The sequence below is a fragment of the Glycine max genome, chromosome 9 (assembly GCF_000004515.6).
Source record: "Glycine max cultivar Williams 82 chromosome 9, Glycine_max_v4.0, whole genome shotgun sequence".
NCBI classification, from domain to species: Eukaryota; Viridiplantae; Streptophyta; class Magnoliopsida; order Fabales; family Fabaceae; genus Glycine; species Glycine max.
In genome coordinates, this window is record NC_038245.2 from 44,244,500 (window position 1) to 44,265,535 (window position 21,036).

General features: G+C 32.2%; 3 protein-coding genes across 4 annotated transcripts; 2 read left to right on the top strand and 1 right to left on the bottom strand.

Annotated features, from left to right (window-relative positions):
• The first annotated feature begins 2,288 nt into the window (after positions 1-2,288).
• On the top strand, positions 2,289-6,014 carry LOC100815501 (diacylglycerol lipase-beta). The gene is made up of 7 exons (XM_006587551.4): positions 2,289-2,875; positions 3,119-3,322; positions 3,429-3,677; positions 4,012-4,114; positions 4,266-4,384; positions 4,540-4,617; positions 5,156-6,014. The coding sequence occupies exons 1-7, from the start codon at positions 2,699-2,701 to the stop codon at positions 5,471-5,473; spliced, it is 1,248 nt and encodes a 415-aa protein (XP_006587614.1). The 5' UTR covers positions 2,289-2,698; the 3' UTR covers positions 5,474-6,014.
• A 9,625-nt stretch (positions 6,015-15,639) lies between these two features.
• Positions 15,640-17,015, top strand: LOC102664603 (uncharacterized). Its single transcript, XM_041005084.1, has 3 exons — positions 15,640-15,818; positions 15,995-16,090; positions 16,367-17,015. The coding sequence occupies exons 1-3, from the start codon at positions 15,810-15,812 to the stop codon at positions 16,859-16,861; spliced, it is 600 nt and encodes a 199-aa protein (XP_040861018.1). The 5' UTR covers positions 15,640-15,809; the 3' UTR covers positions 16,862-17,015.
• A 689-nt stretch (positions 17,016-17,704) lies between these two features.
• Positions 17,705-20,854, bottom strand: LOC100803388 (vacuolar protein sorting-associated protein 25). Of its 2 annotated transcripts, XM_006587553.4 has the most exons (7): positions 20,728-20,854; positions 20,568-20,644; positions 19,921-20,060; positions 19,728-19,781; positions 19,553-19,641; positions 19,391-19,466; positions 17,705-17,975 (listed from the first exon to the last, which is right to left on the bottom strand). In XM_006587553.4, exons 2-7 carry the CDS (start codon positions 20,624-20,626, stop codon positions 17,854-17,856), a joined length of 540 nt encoding a protein of 179 aa, XP_006587616.1. In that variant the 5' UTR covers positions 20,627-20,644; positions 20,728-20,854; the 3' UTR covers positions 17,705-17,853. The 2 variants fall into 2 exon arrangements, with proteins under 2 accessions (XP_006587616.1, XP_003534298.1); XM_003534250.5 differs by having other exon boundaries at positions 20,568-20,854.
• Positions 20,855-21,036: the final 182 nt, after the last annotated feature.

A 21,036-nucleotide genomic window follows, 5' to 3' on the forward strand; every position in this document is an offset into this window, starting at 1 on the left:
ATCATATATGGAATGTGGTTAGGTTAAAAAATTACAAAAATACAGTATTTGTTAACCCAAGTAATTACAAGAAAAATCAGAAGAAGAGTGCTTGGGAGAATAAACTAGAAGTTTACTACTCCTTACTTATATTCAATAACGTGTGATCGTGGTTGGCCTACAGCTGCCTCTAACCCATGAATCTGATGGCCTAGGGCCCTTATACGCATTGGCACACATGCCTTCTGCATTCCCCAGTGGCAGTGGATTTGGACGTCCACAACATCTCGTTTATGATAGTAAGTTCTCACATTTTCTCCCTTTCTTCTCTAATATTCAACTTTATTAATTGATACTTTTAATTTTGCTTAATCTTAATTCGACACTTTTTTTTGTTGCAAAATTCTATTGTACTGATAGAAATTTAAGGGTTTTAATATTTTTTCGTACGAATATATAGTTGGACGTCCGTGTCCCGGCCCACTCACCGAGGAATTCTTAATTCGCGTGACGACTTTGAAATCAAGCCAAAACAAGCAAGTTACTAGTAAAAAAACCAAACCAAACCAAAAACAATTTAACAAGGACATTCTTATACAACAAGGTGGATATTAAAAGAATAAGTTGCCAAGTTGGTGTAAACTGGAACAATGCATTTAGCTGGAATAAGTTATAGCAACTATTCAAAGGTCTGGAATAAGTTATAGCAACTATTCAAAGGTCCAATTCCTTGATATGTAGCTTCATGCATATAAAGTACTTGTATAAGTTCCATTGGCTATAATGTAAGCATCTGCGAACAACCTTTTCTTGCAATTAAAATTTAAAAGAATGATCATAGTAAGCTATGATGGAACGAAGGCAGAAAAATTTATAGACAGTTGTAGCCCTGATGTAACAAATTGTGAGGTTTGGCCATAAGAACAAGCCTGCCAGTGCAGTGCCTACTGTTTGTGGTTGTCTTTCAGTACACACTACACCACTTTTTTTCCACAGTAGCACCAAGAAGATTGACATAAATGAACACTCATTCTTGAAGTACAATAGACTTTTAAAAAAAGACATTGATTTATATACAAAAGAGGGCCTAATTAGCATTAGTATAAATGTGATAGTTAATTATACACAATATTTAAAAAAATGTCGCGAAAATATATTTATTTATACTTTGCAACATTTTTTATATGTTGTCATCAAAAAAATTTTAACAACTTTTATTAAGTATTAAAAAATATTACTAAAAATTACATTTACAATAGTGTAGGAGAAACAAGTAGACACAGTCTACATCAAAAACAAAAACAAAAAAAGTAGACAGTCATATATAGTATTTTCAAGCTAATTTGATGAAAAGTTTTCAAGCTAAAGAGAATGTGTCAGAACTATTGGTAAAATATATTTTTAGCTTCTATATTTAAATTTTCATAAATGTAGTCCCTTAATTTTATATTAGCAGTGATTTTCATTCTTTCCCAACTTTAAAGTTATTGGTTTTATCTATGAAGAATAATGAAAACTATTGTTTTGTAAAGTTCAGAACCAAAATTATTAGAGATACATTTCAGGGACTAAAATCTAAGTTTGACAAAAAAAATATAAAAATTAAAAACAAATTTCACCCTAATAAAAAATCTAGAAGTGTAAGTGAATTTGACTCAATTAAGTTTTATTAGGTTAGATTGGGTTTACCTTTATTTTTATAACAACCCAATCCGAGATTAATTAGGTTAGGTTAACGAATTAAATAATTAAAAAAATATTATCATCTTTTTAACTATTAACAAAAAAAAACCTCAAGATTAGCAATTCATCAATATTGTTTAATATTAACTCCTTATAAGCCATTATTTAATATTCATTGTTTCATTGTTTTATAACTCATAATTAATACGGAATAAAATCATTAAAAAAATTACTGCTCACAATATTCATCAAAATAAATTGTTGTAGCATGAGAGTTTAAGATTTGTTTGTTCACAATTTCCCATACATATAGAAAGAATTAAACAATTTTTTATTATATATTTATTATGTAGTCGAATTTTTTGACTCAACCTAATTCTAATTGAATGTACTAAATATTGAGTTACGTGCGTTGAACGCACACAACCCACTTACACCCATAAAAAAACCAATGGAAAGTAACATATTAAGATTATTTACATGGAATTGAAGCTGCTTCTATACCTACACTGCTGCACTTGTGTTTGCCTTTAAACTCATGTTTATATCCATGTATAAAACAATACATGTACAGCATCATTAGACGTATAGTATAGTCTAATTGTCGGGTTATTAAACGCAAATTGTATTATTGATAATATACGTACCGCATTATGTGGCTTCAACCATCTCGGAGCCAATTGCATCACTTACAATAATCATATGTTTGGTATTAAAAAAAAAAATCTTTAACTTCAATTCTTTTATTATACTCCCCATTTGTTCATCTAATTGCCCTCTTGTTTTATTTTATTTTCTATCTCTCTGGAAATTGTAAGTAAATTCATATGTACCAATTATCTTGTATTTCTCATTCTTAATTTGCACGATGAAGTCAACTCAGACCAAGTAAAACCAAGCTTTTCTCCATCGTTTTCCTATATAAGATCACAGTCTCCTTGGAGCTCAAGACACCAACGTCAACGAAATATTCTATATATCTACTTTCTTTCTTCCATTTAATTTCCCGATCGAGCTTCCTTCTTGTTCGCAATTAATGGCTAGTAAGATTGAAAAGAAAGCCCCGAGGGTTGAACGGAGGCATATTGAGGCGCCCAAAAATTTGATGGAGGTAGTCTTCATATTAGTCGATGCCATAACGTCGCTTGGTTACACCGAGAGACGGCAAGTCTCCAACTTGCCCAGAGCCATCGCTTCCGCTGTGTTGGACAAGGTCCTTTCCAACTTCTTATCTATATATCCATTTATGTTAAAAAAAAATCTTATTAATTATTAATTAGAACATGTGATTTGAATCTAATTCAATTTTATAATATGGACTTATGTATTTTAATTTGATTATATTACTAATTGAATTGATGTGACATCTTTAACACTTCTTTAAATTTAACTTAATGTACCTACATGAAGGTGTTCCCTCTCTCTTAATTAGCCTGCACTGAATTTGAGAATGTAGGGTAAGAAAACAGTTGCAAGAGAATGCGGTGAAAGAAGTGATTGTGTACAACTCAAGTCCCCCGAAGTTATAAAGGAGTTATATGAGATAAAGAAATTGCTGACACGGACCATGCTTTTCAGCAGCAGAAAACGGTTTCTTGGGTTTTTGTTTGCTGCTGGATTCGACCAGAAGGATGTCCTCCTAAGAAAGAGAACAGCTCGGGTACTTAACGTTGGCTAGCTTCTTATAAAAAATGAATCAATACTTTATACTTATGTAATTCTGATTCCCATGAAGATTAATTAATTTTATGATTTTATTATGCCAGATTCTAAGGCCCGCTTTCACAGTGATACGTGATATAGAATCAAAAAGTTTGCTGGTGTTTATTCGGGGAACTCGTAGCCTAAAAGACACGCTTACAGATGCACTTTGTGCTCCCGTATCCTTCGAGCATAACAATATGGTTTCAGGACATGCACACCGTGGTATGGTTGCTGCAGCTTCTTGGATTCTAAAGCACTGCACTCCTGTACTACTTAATGCTCTTCATCAATATCCACACTTCAAAATCAAGGTATAAATATATACATATATTATTAATTAAATTAGTCTGTTACTTTTTTTATCGGTTAAAATCAAAGATGTATCAAGAAATTTATAACAATTCATACATCTTAAATCAAGTGGAGTACTAAACCCCTTGATTAATTACTAATTAGTCATCTGTGACTAATTAAATTCTTTTGGAAGAACAATATTAACTATAATCTTCATTGCATTTCTCTATTTCTTACTTTCTTTCACTTTAGATTCAATTTTTTATAGTTACAATTATGTATTCTTTTTATTTAACCATGTAACTCATCCTATAATTGATCATATATAATTATAATAATCTTCCCGTATAGATTGTTGGGCACTCGCTTGGGGGTGGTACTGCTGCACTGCTGACATATAAGCTTAGAGAAATGCAACAATTCTCTTCAAGCACTTGTGTCACGTTTGGCCCAGGCATGCAGTTATACTACTTAAATTCTTTAGTTTACACCCTAAATTTTAATTTGTTCAATTGAGTAACGCAATTCAATAGGTTTTTTCATTTAATTGAGTGATCACCACATGCTCTTGATGTAGAATTGTTTCACGATTGTAATTTTCCCAGCTGCCTGCATGACATTAGAGTTAGCCGAATTTGGGAAGCCATTTATCATTTCCATTATAAATGGTTATGACATAGTGCCTACATTGTCAGCTTCTTCTGTTCATGATTTCGTTTCTGAGGTACTCAAATTACCCGATGGTTTAAATAGCAAATGTCACTTTAAGTTAATTGCTTAATTTCTGATCATGTTATCTGTTAGAAAATTGTTTGTTCTTTGGTCAAATTGGCTTTCACTAGGTAACTACATAACATATATTGATCGAATAATTTACAGGGTCGCGATCGGAATAATGATCAAATCATTCCAATTGCCAAAGCCATTGCAAAACATGCAGTAACCCACTGCACCGAGGTATCTTTGCAAGCTTTGTTTATTTATAAATATTTGTCATTTGACAATGAAAGTACTCAGTGCATGCTCTCTATAGGAATATAGTCTCCTATTAGGTATTCACTACCTAGTCTCTAACAAGAGTTTGATCCTTCAGTTATTAAACCATACATAATATGAGAGAACTATTGTATGGATTCAATGATCTTGACATATACTATATTGTTCTGGCTGATAATAATTTTATATACATATCTGCTTTTTGCATATAGTCATATATATTATACATTCATCTATCAACCAGGCCACCAAAAAAAAATATACATACATCTTTTAATTATTTATGGGTTATGTTAACCAACATCTTTAAGACACCGGTTAAAGAATCAAAATATAAAAAGTTTTAAATATTAAAAGAATTGCATTAAAAATCATGATAGAGTGCACTATCATACTTTTTAAATAAAAATTTTCTACTTTTAATTTGTTAATCATATTGTGTCCTTACTAGTTAGTATTTTCATTATCTTACAATAGAGATCCTAATTTGTACCTATAGGGTGTGAAGAAGTACCAACACAGAACTCACGCGTTGCTTCCATGGCACCGACGTGAGAATAAATTAGATAACATGGCTGAATTAGCTTCTGGATCATCTCATGAGACAAATTTTGAATCTCTCTTGACTGAAGAGCAATTAATCATGGAGTCTATGTCAGATGATGAGGAATATAATTCTTCTAGTGAAGGATCTGATGTTGATGACGACGAAGATCAATTGTGGAATCAAGTGGGGAAGCTTAAACTAGGAAAAGAAGCAGCCACAACCAAAAACATAGCTGGAGAAGAGAGTGATTGTCGAGTCAACGTCAGGTAGACGTCATCTTTATCCTCCAGGAAGGATCATGCATATAGTCCCTACTGCACATTTGTCTGAAAATATTCCTAATTCAAACCACAATGGTTCTGATGAGAAACATGTCTACCTATATGAAACGCCTAGAGATCTGTATGGAAAGCTCAGACTTTCTAGAGGGATGATACTTGATCATATGACGAACCAGTATCTGAAGATGTTACAACAATTAATCAATCAACTAGAGAAAGACAGCTTCAAATATCGTGGTGGATGAGCCAAGGAATAGCAGATGAAAAAATAATTGGTACTAATTGGATCATGGAGCTAGCCCTAAAGAATTAAAATTGGACCTCTTGGTTCTGATTTTTGAGATTGTTGTGTGTATATTAGGATTGTAATTGTTGAATGGATCACATAGGTTTTTAGGAGTGTCTTCAGAATTTAGGATGATGTTAATTGTGCTAAGCATAAGGGGTGTATTTGTTGCTTCTGGGCTCTCTATTAAAATAAAATTTTTAAAAGAATTTATGACAAAATAATTTTGTTTTGTCTTTCATGCTTTGCTAAGGCATAAATATATGCAAGAGAATTACACCAAAATCTCTTAAGATTGAGTTATACATATTGATTTTCTAAATAAAACTCCTAAGATTACGTCTAGACTAAAAACAAATTGATTTACATGATCACAGACTAATAATAAAGATAATATAATAATTACACATAATTCTGCATAAATTTTGTTATCTCATCATGATATCATTACCCCCCTCAAGTTGGAGCTTGTAAATTACATATCCTCAACTTGCATAGCAGAGAGGTGAACTAAGTGAGACCAAGAGCCTTAGTAAAAATATCAGCTAATTATGTATGTGTAGGAACATAAGTAGGAGCAATATTGCTAGTGAGATACTCGTCGCGAATGAAGTGGCAATCCACTTCGATGTGCTTGGTGTGCTCATGAAAAACCAGGTTCTTGACAATATGAAGCGCTGCTTGATTGTTACAATGAAATCACATAATCTTGCACACCATGCCATATTGTTGAGGAAGAAAGCCAGGAGGTGGCTTTATGTACACAACCTCCTCAAGGTCCCCATGTAAAAATTCATTGTGCACATTCATCTGATGTAATTCCCAAGCTCGTGTGGCTGCTACGGCTAACACTATGCGGACCGTTACCATTTTTACAACGGGTGCAAAAGTCTATGTGTAATTGATCCCTTCTTTTTGATGATTGCCAAGAATTACTAACCGTGCTTTGAATCGTTCTACACTTCCATCAGCTTTATGCTTTATTTTGTATACCCACTTGTAGCCAAGTGCTTTTTTTCCTGGAGGCAATTGTGTGACTGTCCAAGTTCCATTGGTATCAAGGGCATGTATCTCACTTTTCATTGCATCCCTCCACCGACTGTCTTTCACCACATCAGCATAAGTGACAGGCTCCTTCTCCTGTGAAATGGATGCAAGAAAAGCACGATGTGCAAGAGAAAAATGGTCATAATTCACATAATCAGTTATGGGATAGGGCGCACCTGAGTCTACCTTTGGAGAGGGTGAACAGTTGGATGAGCTCAATCTTTTGGTGGTATTTGTCACATAATCTTGCAATTGAGTAGAAGGTTGTTTGGTTATATGTCCTCTACCCAATAATGGCTCGATTGGTGATATATATGGAAGCACTGTATCTTGTGTGTCCATATTTTGGAGAGTAACACCTTGTTCATCGAATCCCGCATTTGGCTCACCCCCTCTATCATCCATTGTCATATCACCACTTTCTTTAGTACTTCTTGTGTGATTCATTTCTTCTACACCATCAGTCACATCAACAATTTCTTCACAACTCCAATTTTTAGGAGGAACATCTTCTTTGATAGTAACATCAATAGAAAAAAGATACTTGGTCTTGACAAAATCAACATCTCGAGAGACAAAAATCTATTTTATTTCTAAGTCAAACAACTTCCACCCTTTCTTGCCACATGGGTAGCCAATAAACACACACTTCTTACTCCTACTCACAAATTTATCACTATTCCTTCTTTGATTATAGGCGTAACATAAGGAGCCAAATATTCTCAAATGTTCATATGCAGGTTATTGCCCATATAACATCTCATATGGAGTTTTCTCATTCAAAATAGTGGAAGGAGTTTGGTTGATCAAATATGTTGTAGTTAAAATGCATTCTCTTCAGGACTTAATAGGAAGATTACCTTGAAATCAGAGTGCTCAAGCCACATTCAAAATATGTCTATGTTTTCATTCCACTCTCCCATTTTGTTGGGGTGTTTTTGTGCAAGATGTTTGAAAAATTATTTCATGATTAAGAAAATATATTTTCATGCATGTGAATTTTGTTCCATTATCACTTCTGGATATCTTCATCCAATCAGTGTCCTTGAAATACGGTCCTGCACAACACATAACTTATCAGTGAATTGAACAACACATTTCAATTCATTCATCATCTGTGAAACAGATATCAAATTGCAATTTAATTTAGGCACATAGAGAACATTAGTAAGTTTTAAGCCTTCGTCTAGCACCACGCTTCCTTCTTTAATCGTTGTTGTATGTTGTTCATTAGGAAGTCCAACTGGACAACTTTGAATATCTCGTAGTTCATGCATATGATTTAGATTTCCAGTCATGTGATTGGAAGTCCCTGTGTCAATTATCCATGTATTGGTATCACATTCACCTGTCATCTTGTCATTAGAGTTTATTTTCTGAGCATTTAGTAATTCTACTAGCGTCTGCAATTACTTTGTAGCTAGTAAGCCCAATCAAACCTGAATTGTCTCCTTTTGAGATCTTGGTGTCTGCACTTGTTTCACCACTATGCACAACATTTGTACGCATTATGCCTCTTTTTCCTCATCAGTTCCCGAGTTGTTGTTGGAATTCAATTCATACAGTGATAGTCTTCTTTGTCATCTTATGTTCTTCTTGTTTATGAGACTCATTCTTAGGAGCTTCCTCTTCATGATGACTTATTATCGCCAAATTTCAAACAATGACTCTAATATCATAAAAGAATCTATAACAAAACAATGTTGTTCTATCTTTCATGTTTTGCTAAGGCATAAATATATACAAGAGAGTTACAGTAAAATCTCTTAAGATTGAGTTATACTGATTGATTCTCCAAATAAAATTGCTAAGATTATGTCTAGACTAAAAATAAATTGATTTACATGATCACAAGCTAATAATACAAAATAATATAATAATTACACATAATTTCATACAAATTTTGTTATCTTCTTTTATCTCATCATCATATCATTAGTTTTTCATCTTCCTCTACGTAACATGTTTTCTTTTCTTTTATGTGTGCTCTCATAAAAACAATGAAATAGTATTAGAGCTTCTATCTTATGCGAATTGTGAGTTGAGAAAAAAACATAATGAAAGCAAATTGATACATCATTTACAAGTCAGCCGCTTGTTTTTTAAATAACGTGAGGAGTATGACAGACTTAGTGGCAGACTTGTTTCTTTAGTAACAAGCATAAAAAATAGTCTTCGACCCTATTAAATAAAGAATATTTTAAAAAATAATTTTATTAAATTATACAAAATTAAATGAAGATTTATTTATATTTAAAATCAAGAAATAAGAAATTGTTTTATTTATATTCGAAACAGGAGAAAATAACTATTAAGTGATGAGACTACTGCTGAGCGGAGGAGGTGTGATTGTAATTTTACGGTAAACTCATGAATTTTTGTAAGTATTTACAAAAAATATAATTTCTATTTAAATTTGTAATATTTATAAAACTATATACTGTACAGGTTTTATATTATTATATGTGGAATGTCTTATTGTTTTATGTATTTAACTCTCCAAATTAATTCAATAAATCTTTATTAGTTGAAGATTCATTACTTGTCGATGAAAGGATGAAGATTTATGAAACTCGATCTACAAGAAATTTCTGCTAAAAAAAATCCCACCCACACCGAGCCACTTAAAGAGTCGTCTCAAACACAAAATTAGGAAAAGTCTTCACTCTTCAGGTTGCAAGAACTCATCTGCAGTCACATGAAAATCGAAAAGGCAAACCATCTAAGGGATAGGTATCAATCTAACTCTCAATATTATTCAAGTGCTGACTTAGTTGAGTCTATTGGTCCCTCTTAGGGATTGGTTTTAGAAAAATGTTTGGAAAGAAGTTGATGAAAAATAAGTCTCTAGACAAGAAACAAGTAAAAAAAACCAAGGCGAAGCTTTAGAAGAATAATTAAAGTATCGTGTTTGTAGCAACTAGTTATAGCAAGTGGATATTTAAAAGAACACTTGCACACGACGATCGATTATCTAGAAAAGTTCAAGCGAGATTAATTAAAGGGTTCACTAAAAAAACGGTGTTGATTTATTTTATACCTTGTCACTAGTTACAAAAATCTATAAACTACTAGACCTTTGACTGATTTAATCTGACTATCATGCATAATTTAACTATATATGCATCAAGTTACAATTTTATATAGGTACTTCTGGTACCATTTTAATAAATCTTTTTGCTGATTAAAAAAAAAAACTATGCATCAAGTGGACGTAAAAACAATCTTTTTGAAATGGAGTTATTTACTAGAGACAACTTAAAGGGTTTGTAATACCCAGTCAAGAACATCAAGTTTGCGAACTACAATGGAGGTCTACCATAAAATCTTGTTTTCAAGCAGTGATTTTTCCACGATTGGTACTCATGACTCATTGCTAACTTGAATCGGTCCAAAATTAATTTTGATGAATTTGGGGTTAAAAAATGAGGCTTTATTTTGTCTGGGGTTGAGTTCAGGTCTTTGAGTCGTCAATAGGCCAAATTATAGTCTAGTGTCATATTCTTTTAAAATGTATAATTTTTAAATAATTATATTGATATTTTATCTAAATAATAAATTTATACTTCAACAGTTTTAAATTTAACTATTAAAATTGATGTATATATCAACAATTCAAATTAACTCAACTTTATCTAAAATATTATCAGATTTGAGAAATGCTACTAAGAGATTCTAACACACTTTTCTAATATTGTTTATTATTGTTGTGCTTAATCGTCTATGACGTGAAAATTATACTGCAAAGAATCTTTTTATTAATGAGAAAAGAAAACAACTACAAAGAAGAATTCTCTTGAATTCTTTATCTCTCAAAACTCTCTGATGTTTCTTGATGGAATGAAAATTTATAAATCTTAATGACCCTTTTATAATAGGATCCAAAGAATATAAACCTCTAACTTACATGTGGTCCATATTAATTTACTTAAATTAATATATATGGTTTATATTAATTTACCTTAAATAATATTTACTATTTTTAATTTAAGGCATATAATTAACAAATCTCCACCTTGCCTTAAATTTCTTATGACCTTTATATGTCTTGCTAGTTATTTAATGAGATTTTTTTTCCTAATTTTGTAACTTTCTACAAATTCCAATCAGATTTAATCAAGAGGCATTCAGATTCAAATAATCCAATCAAAATCTTGAACTGAATAAAGACAAAAATAAACTTTTTGGGATCCGTCCACCCATTTTCTCTCCTGCAGCGTTGTTTCGTTCGTGCAAATTAACATTATGAACTAGGCATTTTCAAATCAAGATTGAGAACGGTTAAAAGAAAGGGGGAAGCTTAGTGGGTACCATGAGAAATTAAATAGGGATATAGAAGTAGTTGATGAAATTGGCGTCATTGCGTTCTATAAAACAACTATCACATATTTATTCACCCTGCATCATTTATCGTCTTTTTTTGTTTGTGCATTACTCGTATAGTTGTTTTCTAGTTCAATAGTAACATAAGTACGGAAGTACCTGTTGGGCTGGCTCTGCTGTTTAGCCATTTTCGATCAGAAGAAAAGAAAAAGTATTTATGTTCAATAAAGAGTCTCATCAACTTTGGCATTCATTTGTTTTTCTTAGTACATCGTAAGTTGTTTTTAATTCAATAAATTACTAGTACCATCATTGACCCAAGTCAATTTTAATTGTACTGCACTCTTTTGTCGTTGAAATTGTCAAGGGAGCACCAGCAAGGCACCATGTTGATTTTTACTTAATTTCTGTGATAGTTGTGATTTTATCTTTTAAATTAGTTATTTTTGTTAAATGTTAGAGGTTTAAAATGTTGGTATCGGTTTCTTTTTTTAAAAGGAAAATGTTGGTATCAGTTGAATATTCAAGTTAATAGTTAGAGGTATTTTTTAAATTTATTTATCAAATTATTTTACATTTTTTAAATTTTATTTCTATATATTTCTTTTCTTTTTTATTACATAATTTAGCACATCTATTTTTTCCCCTCTACCTTTTCTTTATTTTTTTTTCCTATCTATCTTTTCTTTTACACCAATACCTCAAAATGGGGGGATGATTAGTATTTTTTATTGAGTTAAATGTCAGAATTGGAATAAGAAGAAAATCAACAATGTTTAGAAGTTTTTTTTTCTCTTCTATTTTGTTGGCGTTAATTTAGAGATTTATTAATAATGTTATATTGGGTTGGATTTATATTGGTGTTAATTAATGTGATTAGAAGAAATAGAAATGGAAGCTAGAGAGAAAAGAATATTATAGTTGGAAAGAAATATTGAACTCTTTAATTATAGTATTAATGTGTGACACATGAATGCAAATAAGTATCTGTCTGGCCACCAAAGTTTTTAATCTCACAAAAAGATTTTTTTTTCCATAAGTATTAATTGTGTAATTATAGTATCAATGTGTGACACATGAATGCAAATAAGTATCTGTCTGGCCACCAAAGTTTTTAATCTCACAAGAAGATTATTTTCCATAAGTATTAATTGTGATTCAAATTTCTAATCACATGTTTAAGAAATCTGAACTCAGTATAATTCAGAACAATTGAAGTTTGCATCCTGATTAGAGATGATTCAAAGAAAAAGTTTATTAAGTAAAATGAATATTGTTAAACACATATCAAGCTTAACACAAGATGTATCAGCATTATTGAAAAACATAGGGCAGAAGCAGATTACAGCGTTCTCTATTTAGCATAGCCTTTCCCCAAAACATAATCCACATAGCATATTTCTACAGGAGCAGGTATAAATACTCGTGCAGAGCAATCAAAATTGCTTTGGCATGCATAAAACTGACAGATCTCCATACATAATTGAAAAACGTGAAACAAATTAACCAAATACATACATATATATATATATATATATATATATATATATATATATATATTGCTTGCGTCTGATAATTGTAATTGTGGAAACCCCATTATAATGCTGTAAGTAATTGCATCCTGCGTCGATTATGTCCGTACATAAAATACAAGTGTTGTCATCTCATCATAAATTATTATATATATGATAAATTTATAACTTTTACACCTTAAAAGTTATACCAACAATAAATTATGATTGCATCATCATTAAAAAAAAATTTATCTCTTTCTATTTCATTACTTTTTATATTTTCGTTCTGTTCTATCTCTGGTATATATTCCTTTAAGTTTTGGTAAAATTTTATTTCAAAAAAGAAATCTCTTGCATTAGGATTTTGAAATCAACCCAAAACAAGTAACTACGTACTCACTATAGTCATATATTGGTGTACCTCTTAACATTTGATGGGTATCTCAGTTTGAATTAGTTAGGTAGAGTATATTATAATTTCACACTAGTAATTGGCTAGTTGTGGCAATCTATAAGCATTTAAGCTGATAAGTTTAATCATTCTCTGCATAATAGCAAGGCTGGACATGCACAACTTGTGCTATGTCCATACTTTTTTAATTAATAATATTCTCGAACACTTTGGCTTTTAAAAAGGAACACTGGCTTCACATGTTCCTATATATGGTCACACTCTCCTTTGCACAAAGTCAACGAAACATTATATCTTCCTTCTTCTTACATTAACTTTTCCGATCGAGTTTCCTTCTTAGAACAATGATTTTGTCAAAAGTGGTTAAGATGGCTGCCGGGAGGCTTGAACAGATGCCACCGGAGGCGCCGAAAAACAATATGCAAGTTGTGTTCACTTCGACTTGCCCACAGCCATCATTCACGCTGCCACGGACAAGGTCATTTCCATTTTCCAACTTCTCTTAATATTTTTTTTCTTCACTAAAAGTTTTTGCATGGTTCCTAATTATTTAGTAGTTCTGAACCACACATAACCATACATCTCGACCCATCTCTACATGACACATATTAATCAAGGTGTCATTAATTGTTTTTTCTTAAAATTTAAAAACTTAATATCGCGTAGAGATTGATTGATGGCCGATAGACAGGTGGTGATCAGGAACTATACCTAATAATTATATTTCTCCAAATTTACATGCATGCATGATGCTTTTCCAGTTTTCTACTCTCACTTAATCTGAACTGAAAATTTTGAAAATGTAGGATAAGAAAACAGATGCAAGTGAATGCGATGAAAGAAGTGATTGTGTGTAGCTATATTAGGAATAAAAGAAATGGAAGATAGATGAAAAGTAGTTTTAGGATTCATTCAATTCATTCATTCATCAAAGTATTACAAAGTTGATGTATTTATACAAAGATGAAAAATAATTAACTTGAGTAACCAATACTAACTTACTCAAATAACTTCTAGTAATTATAATTTGAGTAACCAATTAATTTACTCAAATAACTCCTAGTAACTAACTAAATTAATTTTATGTCTAATAAGCTAAAAGCCCCAGCAGAAAAAAACGGTTTGGAGCGTTTTTATTTGCTGCTGGATTCGCCAAGGAGGATGTCCTCCTGAGAAAGAGAACAGCTCGGGTACACATTGCCTTCTCATATCAATCAATTAATCAATAGTTAAATATGTATTAGCCTGACTGAAGATTAATTTATATATGTATATATCAGATTCTAAAGCCGGCTTTCACAGTGATACGTGACAAAGAATCAAAGTGTTTGTTTGTGTTCATCCGTGGAACAACACAGTTTCTGGACATGCACACCGTGGTATGGTTACTGCAGCTCGTTGGATTAGAAGACACTGCACCACTACATTACTTGATGCTCTTCATGAAAATCCCGACTTCAAAATCAAGGTATATATTATTATTATTTATTAGTCTGTTGTTACTAAATTCTGTTTGAAGAACATTATAGAACATGTTTGATTTCCACCTTATTGTTTACGAATTCCAAAACTAAATCCAATGATCCACCGCAAACTGAACACAAAAGGAAGGTTGGGCTGTTTTTGCAAACTTCATTTTGTCAACAAAGTTCATTTGCAACGGATATCCAAACATGCACTACTGATAGCAATACGACACCAGCCTACATCCGTGACTGTGCTTGATCTTCCTCCCCTTAGGATATTCCTTGCTTTGGACAGCTCAGCACAGCAGTTATAACTAACTAGGATATTGTTGCAATTATGTTATTAGGATATTTTCCTTTTCTGTTATGGCCTTTTGGAATGCCATATCTTATCTTTTGTTGAAATCATTATAAATATGGCAGTAATAAAATAAGAAGGCAAGAAAGAATTATAAAATTACCTGTTAGTGTAGAGTAGCATAGAGTAGCCTAGTCCTCTGTTCCTATCAAGTACACAGTCCAGCAGGCTGAATTGAGAGCTCGTAATGAAAAGTTAGGGAATTATTGTGTTTCCTTTTTTAATTATTCCATTTCCTTCTTTCTTACTTTCCATGTTTTCACTTTAGAAACATATAAAAGTACATTTTGAGTTGAATTAGTGTGGGAGGTAGAGACAGATGAGGAGAAAAAAATGTAGAAGAAAAAGTAACAAGGAGATAAATCATATAATTGAGGAAAAAGATTAATGGACTACAGTGAATGTATGTTTATAAGTACTCTTTTACTTTAAATGCCATATTCTTGCTTCAATATTTTATAAATTAAATTTCTGTATGCTTTTTATTCAATCATGTAGCTCAACCTATATTTGACCCTTTTTTATTGTTATAATAATCTTTCTATAGATCGGTTGGCATTCACTTGGTGGTGGTACTGCTGCACTGTTGACAATGCTTAGAGAAATGAAGCAGTTCTCTTCATGTACTTGTGTAACATTTGGACCAGGCATGTGGTTATATATGTTATACTAACTTTTTTAACTTACATCTAGAGTTTTAATTTTTCTATTGATCTGATCTATCCAATTCAATAGGTTATATATGTGTTCTGATATGATCTGACCTATCCTTTTTCACAACTGTATTTTTTTTCAGCTGCGTGTATGACATTGGAGTTAGCCGAATTCAGGAAGCCCTTTATCACTTCCACTATAAATGGCTATGACATAGTGCCTACATTGTCAGCTTCTTCTGTTCACAATTTCATTTACAGGGTGCATGCTCAAAGTACTTCTCCCAGCCTAATTAAGATGGTTTCCTCAAATACTAACATGTTGATTGACTAATTTCTGAAGATGTTATCTGTTAAAAAATGGTTTATTCTTTGCTCAAGTTGGCTTTCATTAGGCCACTGCATAATATATATATATATATATATATAATATTGATTGAATAATTTACAGGGTCTGATTAAGGATAAAAACATCCTAACTGCAGTTGGATCTCGCATATCATTTGCAAAAGCCATCACAGGACATGCAGTAACTCGTTGCACCCAGGTAGCTGCTAGCTTCAAGCTCCCTTCTTTATATATATTTGACATTGAAAGTACTCAGTGAGGGCTCTATAGGGATATAGTCTTCTATTAGGTATTCACTAATTAAACTCTAACAAGAGTTTGCTCCTTCATTTATATATCAAACCATACATAATATGAGGAAACTATTAATTCATTCATTGCTCTTGACAAATTCTACTGTTCTTGCTGGCATTTTTATAATTATATATACATCTTTTAGTTATCTTATGTTAATGATTCTTCTTTATGGGTAAAGGTTGTGAAGAAGCATCAACAAAGAACTCACTCTTTGTTACCCTGGCCCCAGCATGAGAATATTGACACATCAGATGACTTGGTTAAGGCTTCTCAATCATCCGAGACAAGTTATGAAACTCTTTCGACTGAAGAACACGTAATCATAGATTCTGTGTCAGATGATGACGAATATAATTCTTCTAGTGAAGGATCTGACTCAGATGATGATGAAGACGAACTGTTTAACATTCCTGCTAAGGAAAAAGAAGCAACCACAACCAACACATCACTGAAGAAGAGAGTGCTTGTCTTGTTCCAACATCAGTCAACTTGGATAGACATTCTCTTCATCCTCCAGGCAAGATTATGCATATTGTGCGTGAAAAAAATAATTCAAACCGCAAGTGTCCTGATAAGAAGCGCATCTACTTATATGAAACGCCTACAGAATTTTATGGAAAACTCAGATTTTCTAGAGGGGTTATACTGGATCATCTCACAAACAAGTATTTGAAGAAGTGTTTTTTTAGGAATTTGTTATTTTTTTAACAGTTGCAAGTCTTTTGAATGTTTGTTTCTGTTTTTTCTTTTCATTTAGGACGATGTTATAATAGGTGTATATCTATTTCTTCTTATAAGCTTTGAGCTCTATTTATAGAGTCATCCAATAAAGTTTTTCATGTGTCTATTTCTTTTCTTAATTTGCTGCTCTCATAAAAAAAAAAAAAAAAACAGCAAATTAGTACCAAAGCTCGTCTTAAGGAATTTCTGAGTTATTGAGAGAAACCATAATGGAACCAAATACTTCATTTACTACAAGTCCACCACTTGTCTCTTTTTTTTTGTGAGGTGTACTATAAAACACGATTTGCAAGGATGAATAATGTTCATCTTGAAGCATAGGATCTTTGGGAGGCTATAGAAGAAGACCAAAAAGTTTATGAACTACCTGCAAATCTTAAAATGACATGGCTCATTAATCACAAACTTCAACTAAATGTTACATCTGGTGTGTTTCATCCACCTTTGTAGGTAATGATACAAACACCGCATTGCTATTGTTTAACTCTGGTGTGCATCATCCAAACTTGAAACCAAATGGCATTTGAAATAATTGTATTATTAATATATGAGAACAACTTCGCAGTGGTATGAGTAACTGACTGACTGACGCAGACATATAACCATTGACACAGAAGCAACTTCATTATTTTTAATAATATCAATGTTTGATACTAGGATAGCTTTTGGCACGTTGGAACCCCTCCTATTTACGAATTTCATGATTTCACAGGGAGCGTAGTTTCACTAATTTAACTACAATAGCCACAAAGCTAAGCACTTAACACAGCAAAGCTCCCGAAATGAAAATTGATAGCAATTTACTACAGCTGGTTCTTACACACCTTGCACATCAACAAACTCATCAAGTAGATAGCAAAAGATTCCCCTGTTGGTTACATATGTAAAATCCCCCAAGATTCAATAGATTAATACACAAAACAATTATAAAGAAAATTTAACTCCTTCATCATCAGTTGAAGTTCCTTTAAAGACCACAAGCTTTCCCTTCTGTTCTAATAGTTTCAGTGCTCGATTCAAAATAGTTCGATCTATTCCATGAAGATCTGCAGAAATATAAAAAGAATGAGAACCAAATCCAGTCAAAACAATTCGAAATCCTAACACGTAGCAAATAACTACAATATATTAAGAACAAGAGTATACAAGCTCCCTCTAAACTGTATACCTTTTTGCAAGCAAACACTTAACTTTTAACTCATCCTAATTAATCTTTAAACTACAGGTGTTGTTCCAAAGACATTCTATTAACCAGGGATTAAATGATTAAGTAATCTCCGTTGATTTAGGTTAAATATTAACCATTTATTATTCTCTTTTTTAAAAATTTTCATTTTCCTTATTTTTAAACTTTCTGAAATTAAAAAAATGAAGAGTCATCTTCCTCTTCTCTGAATTATCTGCACTCCCATTCTCAAGCTTAATGTTGAATTTGGTCCGACAGTGCAGCAACCACAGAAACCACTCTCTCCATTCCAAACACACAATATAACATGATCTTTCCCAATACCGACTATTCTGCTGTAATAATCCATTCCCAAACAGTTATTTAAACATGTTAACACAAAAGGTTGGACCATATCAGTATAAAGTCATAAACTTAAACAAATTGGTTAGCTAAGTTTTTGAATTTACAGTTTCTGATTGAAGCAACCATCATGAAATGGAAAATGACAGAAAAATTTATCAACTGGGTTTCATCTATCATAATAAATTAGAGAAAGGTTGTCCAAGCACCATATTTCTTTAGAATACATATTATGGTGGTTCATAAGGGTGCTGACTTAAATCAGATGACTATTTTACCGTTGGTCAACAGAATATTTCATTCTAAGTCACTACTAATGGTGAAATATTAAGACAGCAACAAATCACAAAATTGAAACTAACTAAAAACTGCCTTTTTAAAAATTTCAAAGCTTAAACTCTTTCAACCACCCCGTGCAGACCCTTACATTTTAGTTGTTTTTATATCTATTCCATGCTTGCACACTTTCCAATCATCCTTAAGAAAGATAAAAATACAGCAAAAACTTCTTTAAATACTCTTTCAAAAGCAACAATAATGTAAAGATAAACCAAGAATTATGGAATTCTTTTACCATGGTTCATACCCAAAAATCCTTTTTGGCATATTGATTCTCTGCCACGATGACTTTCATCTTATCCTAAATTGAATCTAAATACGGGTAAAGAAATATATCTATTCAAATTTCCATCTATCTCACAACTACCAGAAACCACATAAGGTCTGATTCAACCAGATTGATTGGAAACAAATTGAAAAGCAACAATATTATTAAAAAAGACCTACAAAAAGAACCACTATCAAGTCCTAAAAATATACTTGCACACCTCAAAACACATAAGACAATTGTATTGAAGCAGCAAATAATCATCAAACTTGTCCTGTCTCACATTATAGCCAACCAAATACAACCTATAAGCATTAACAGATTACCTGTTCCTTGAGATTCAGTGCCTGATCGTATTTCTTCTATTGTGACAACACCATCTTCCAGCCCATTATCTTTTGCCTGATTCATATTAAAGCAAATTCAATAACAACACAATAAATAACTAATTGAAGGCAGTGGTTATCAAACTAATAATTTAAACCTACAAACTGTATTAAAATATCAGCCCAATCTTGAATCCGATGCCAGAGAATAAGACATTTCCTATGTCCTTTATCCATCCATTCTGCACGCCCTGTCAAATCAGAATAACACACTTAAGACATTTTTCTCTGAGCCAAATACAAGAATCATAAATACATGGACATGAATGAAGCATACCTTCAGACACTAATGCTGAAAGGAAAGCTTCTCTGGCTTCATGAGTAAGAGACCCTGCAGGATGAAAAAACTGAAAACAGTCATACAACAAAAGGGTGGCAATAAGCAAGATCAAAAACTAAAGGAGCATTTATGGGACTTGTCAACTTGACATAAATGACACAAAAGCAGGAATTTTGACTTTTGAGCTTACTTTCAATTCCATGATTTGTAAATAGTGGAAATTCTTCTTCAAGCCCAATTATAAATATCTTCTGTGTTTTACAAAAATCTAAAATAAGATCTTTCCATAGCTGTATCTGCTTCTCTCTTGTGTCTCTGACTGGCTGCAAACTGAAAGGTAGAAGCCAAGGTCACCGGCATAATCAACCACTAGTTAAAGATTGCCTTACTATCAATAACCTTATAAATAAGCCCTAAGCAATGAATTTTGCATATAAAAGAAGCAAAACAATTGAATCACAATTCACACAACAATAATACAATATCACAAGCAACCTAATAAAATATCCAATACAAGCAGTAGACAGGTCCCAGCAACTATAAAATAGCTAAGTTTTCTGCAAACATTGGCACAGGATATTTGGATCCGATAGAATGTCCACAAAATGGAAGTAATCAAAACTCAATGTTAACAGAAAATTTGCCACAGTGCTTATTAGGAATTTCGTCATTTTTTAATTATTATTATTCATTGAGGAAAATAAGAGATTCTTTTCTCAATTTGAAAATTAGTTAATTAGTTGGAAAAAAAACTATACCAACCCGAAGCATTCACAATTGAAAAAATAAATGCAAAACATAGAAAAGCAAAAGACAAAAGGGAAAAAGGAAATTTACGTGAAGTAAGGTGGGTAATTGAAGAAAGGTGGTAATTTAAACTCTCCCAATTTCTGCATCTTTCAAGTGCTTCAATGCTATGCACAGAGATTAACAGCCTTCTCAGAAGCTTAAATAGTTTTCTCCTAATTACTCGCAGACAAGTGATAAAATAGCGTACCGTGTCACGCGATACTATGGATTTTTCGGGACGAAAACTGTGAAGGGAAGCTGCAATTTTGCGAACCCTAACACAATCACGACGGACGAAGAAGACCACCGATGAGAAAGCAAATTGAAACGACAGCGTTTTATATCAATGTGCACGTTTCGATTGCATTAAAATTAAATAATTTGTTTTTTTTCATTATCAAAAAATATGTTTTTACTGCATTGAATTTTATTTTATTTTTTGTTCTGGTTCCTAAATTATCGTTGGATATTATTTTAATAAAAGATTCATTTTAATCATTTTACGTGTGAAAAAATT

Excerpts from the sequence above, each read along its gene's own strand:
- LOC100815501 (XM_006587551.4), top strand. The coding sequence starts at position 2,699 with ATGGCTAGTAAGATTGAAAAGAAAGCCCCGAGGGTTGAACGGAGGCAT. Across the intron at positions 2,876-3,118 it reads CTTCCGCTGTGTTGGACAAG|GGTAAGAAAACAGTTGCAAG; the intron begins GTCCTTTCCAAC and ends TTGAGAATGTAG. Across the intron at positions 3,323-3,428 it reads TAAGAAAGAGAACAGCTCGG|ATTCTAAGGCCCGCTTTCAC; the intron begins GTACTTAACGTT and ends TTATTATGCCAG.
- LOC102664603 (XM_041005084.1), top strand. Across the intron at positions 16,091-16,366 it reads CAGTAACTCGTTGCACCCAG|GTTGTGAAGAAGCATCAACA; the intron begins GTAGCTGCTAGC and ends TTATGGGTAAAG.
- LOC100803388 (XM_006587553.4), bottom strand. The coding sequence starts at position 20,626 with ATGCAGAAATTGGGAGAGTTTAAATTACCACCTTTCTTCAATTACCCA. Across the intron at positions 20,061-20,567 it reads AATTACCCACCTTACTTCAC|TTTGCAGCCAGTCAGAGACA; the intron begins GTAAATTTCCTT and ends TCTACCTTTCAG. Across the intron at positions 17,976-19,390 it reads CACTGAATCTCAAGGAACAG|ATCTTCATGGAATAGATCGA; the intron begins GTAATCTGTTAA and ends ATATTTCTGCAG.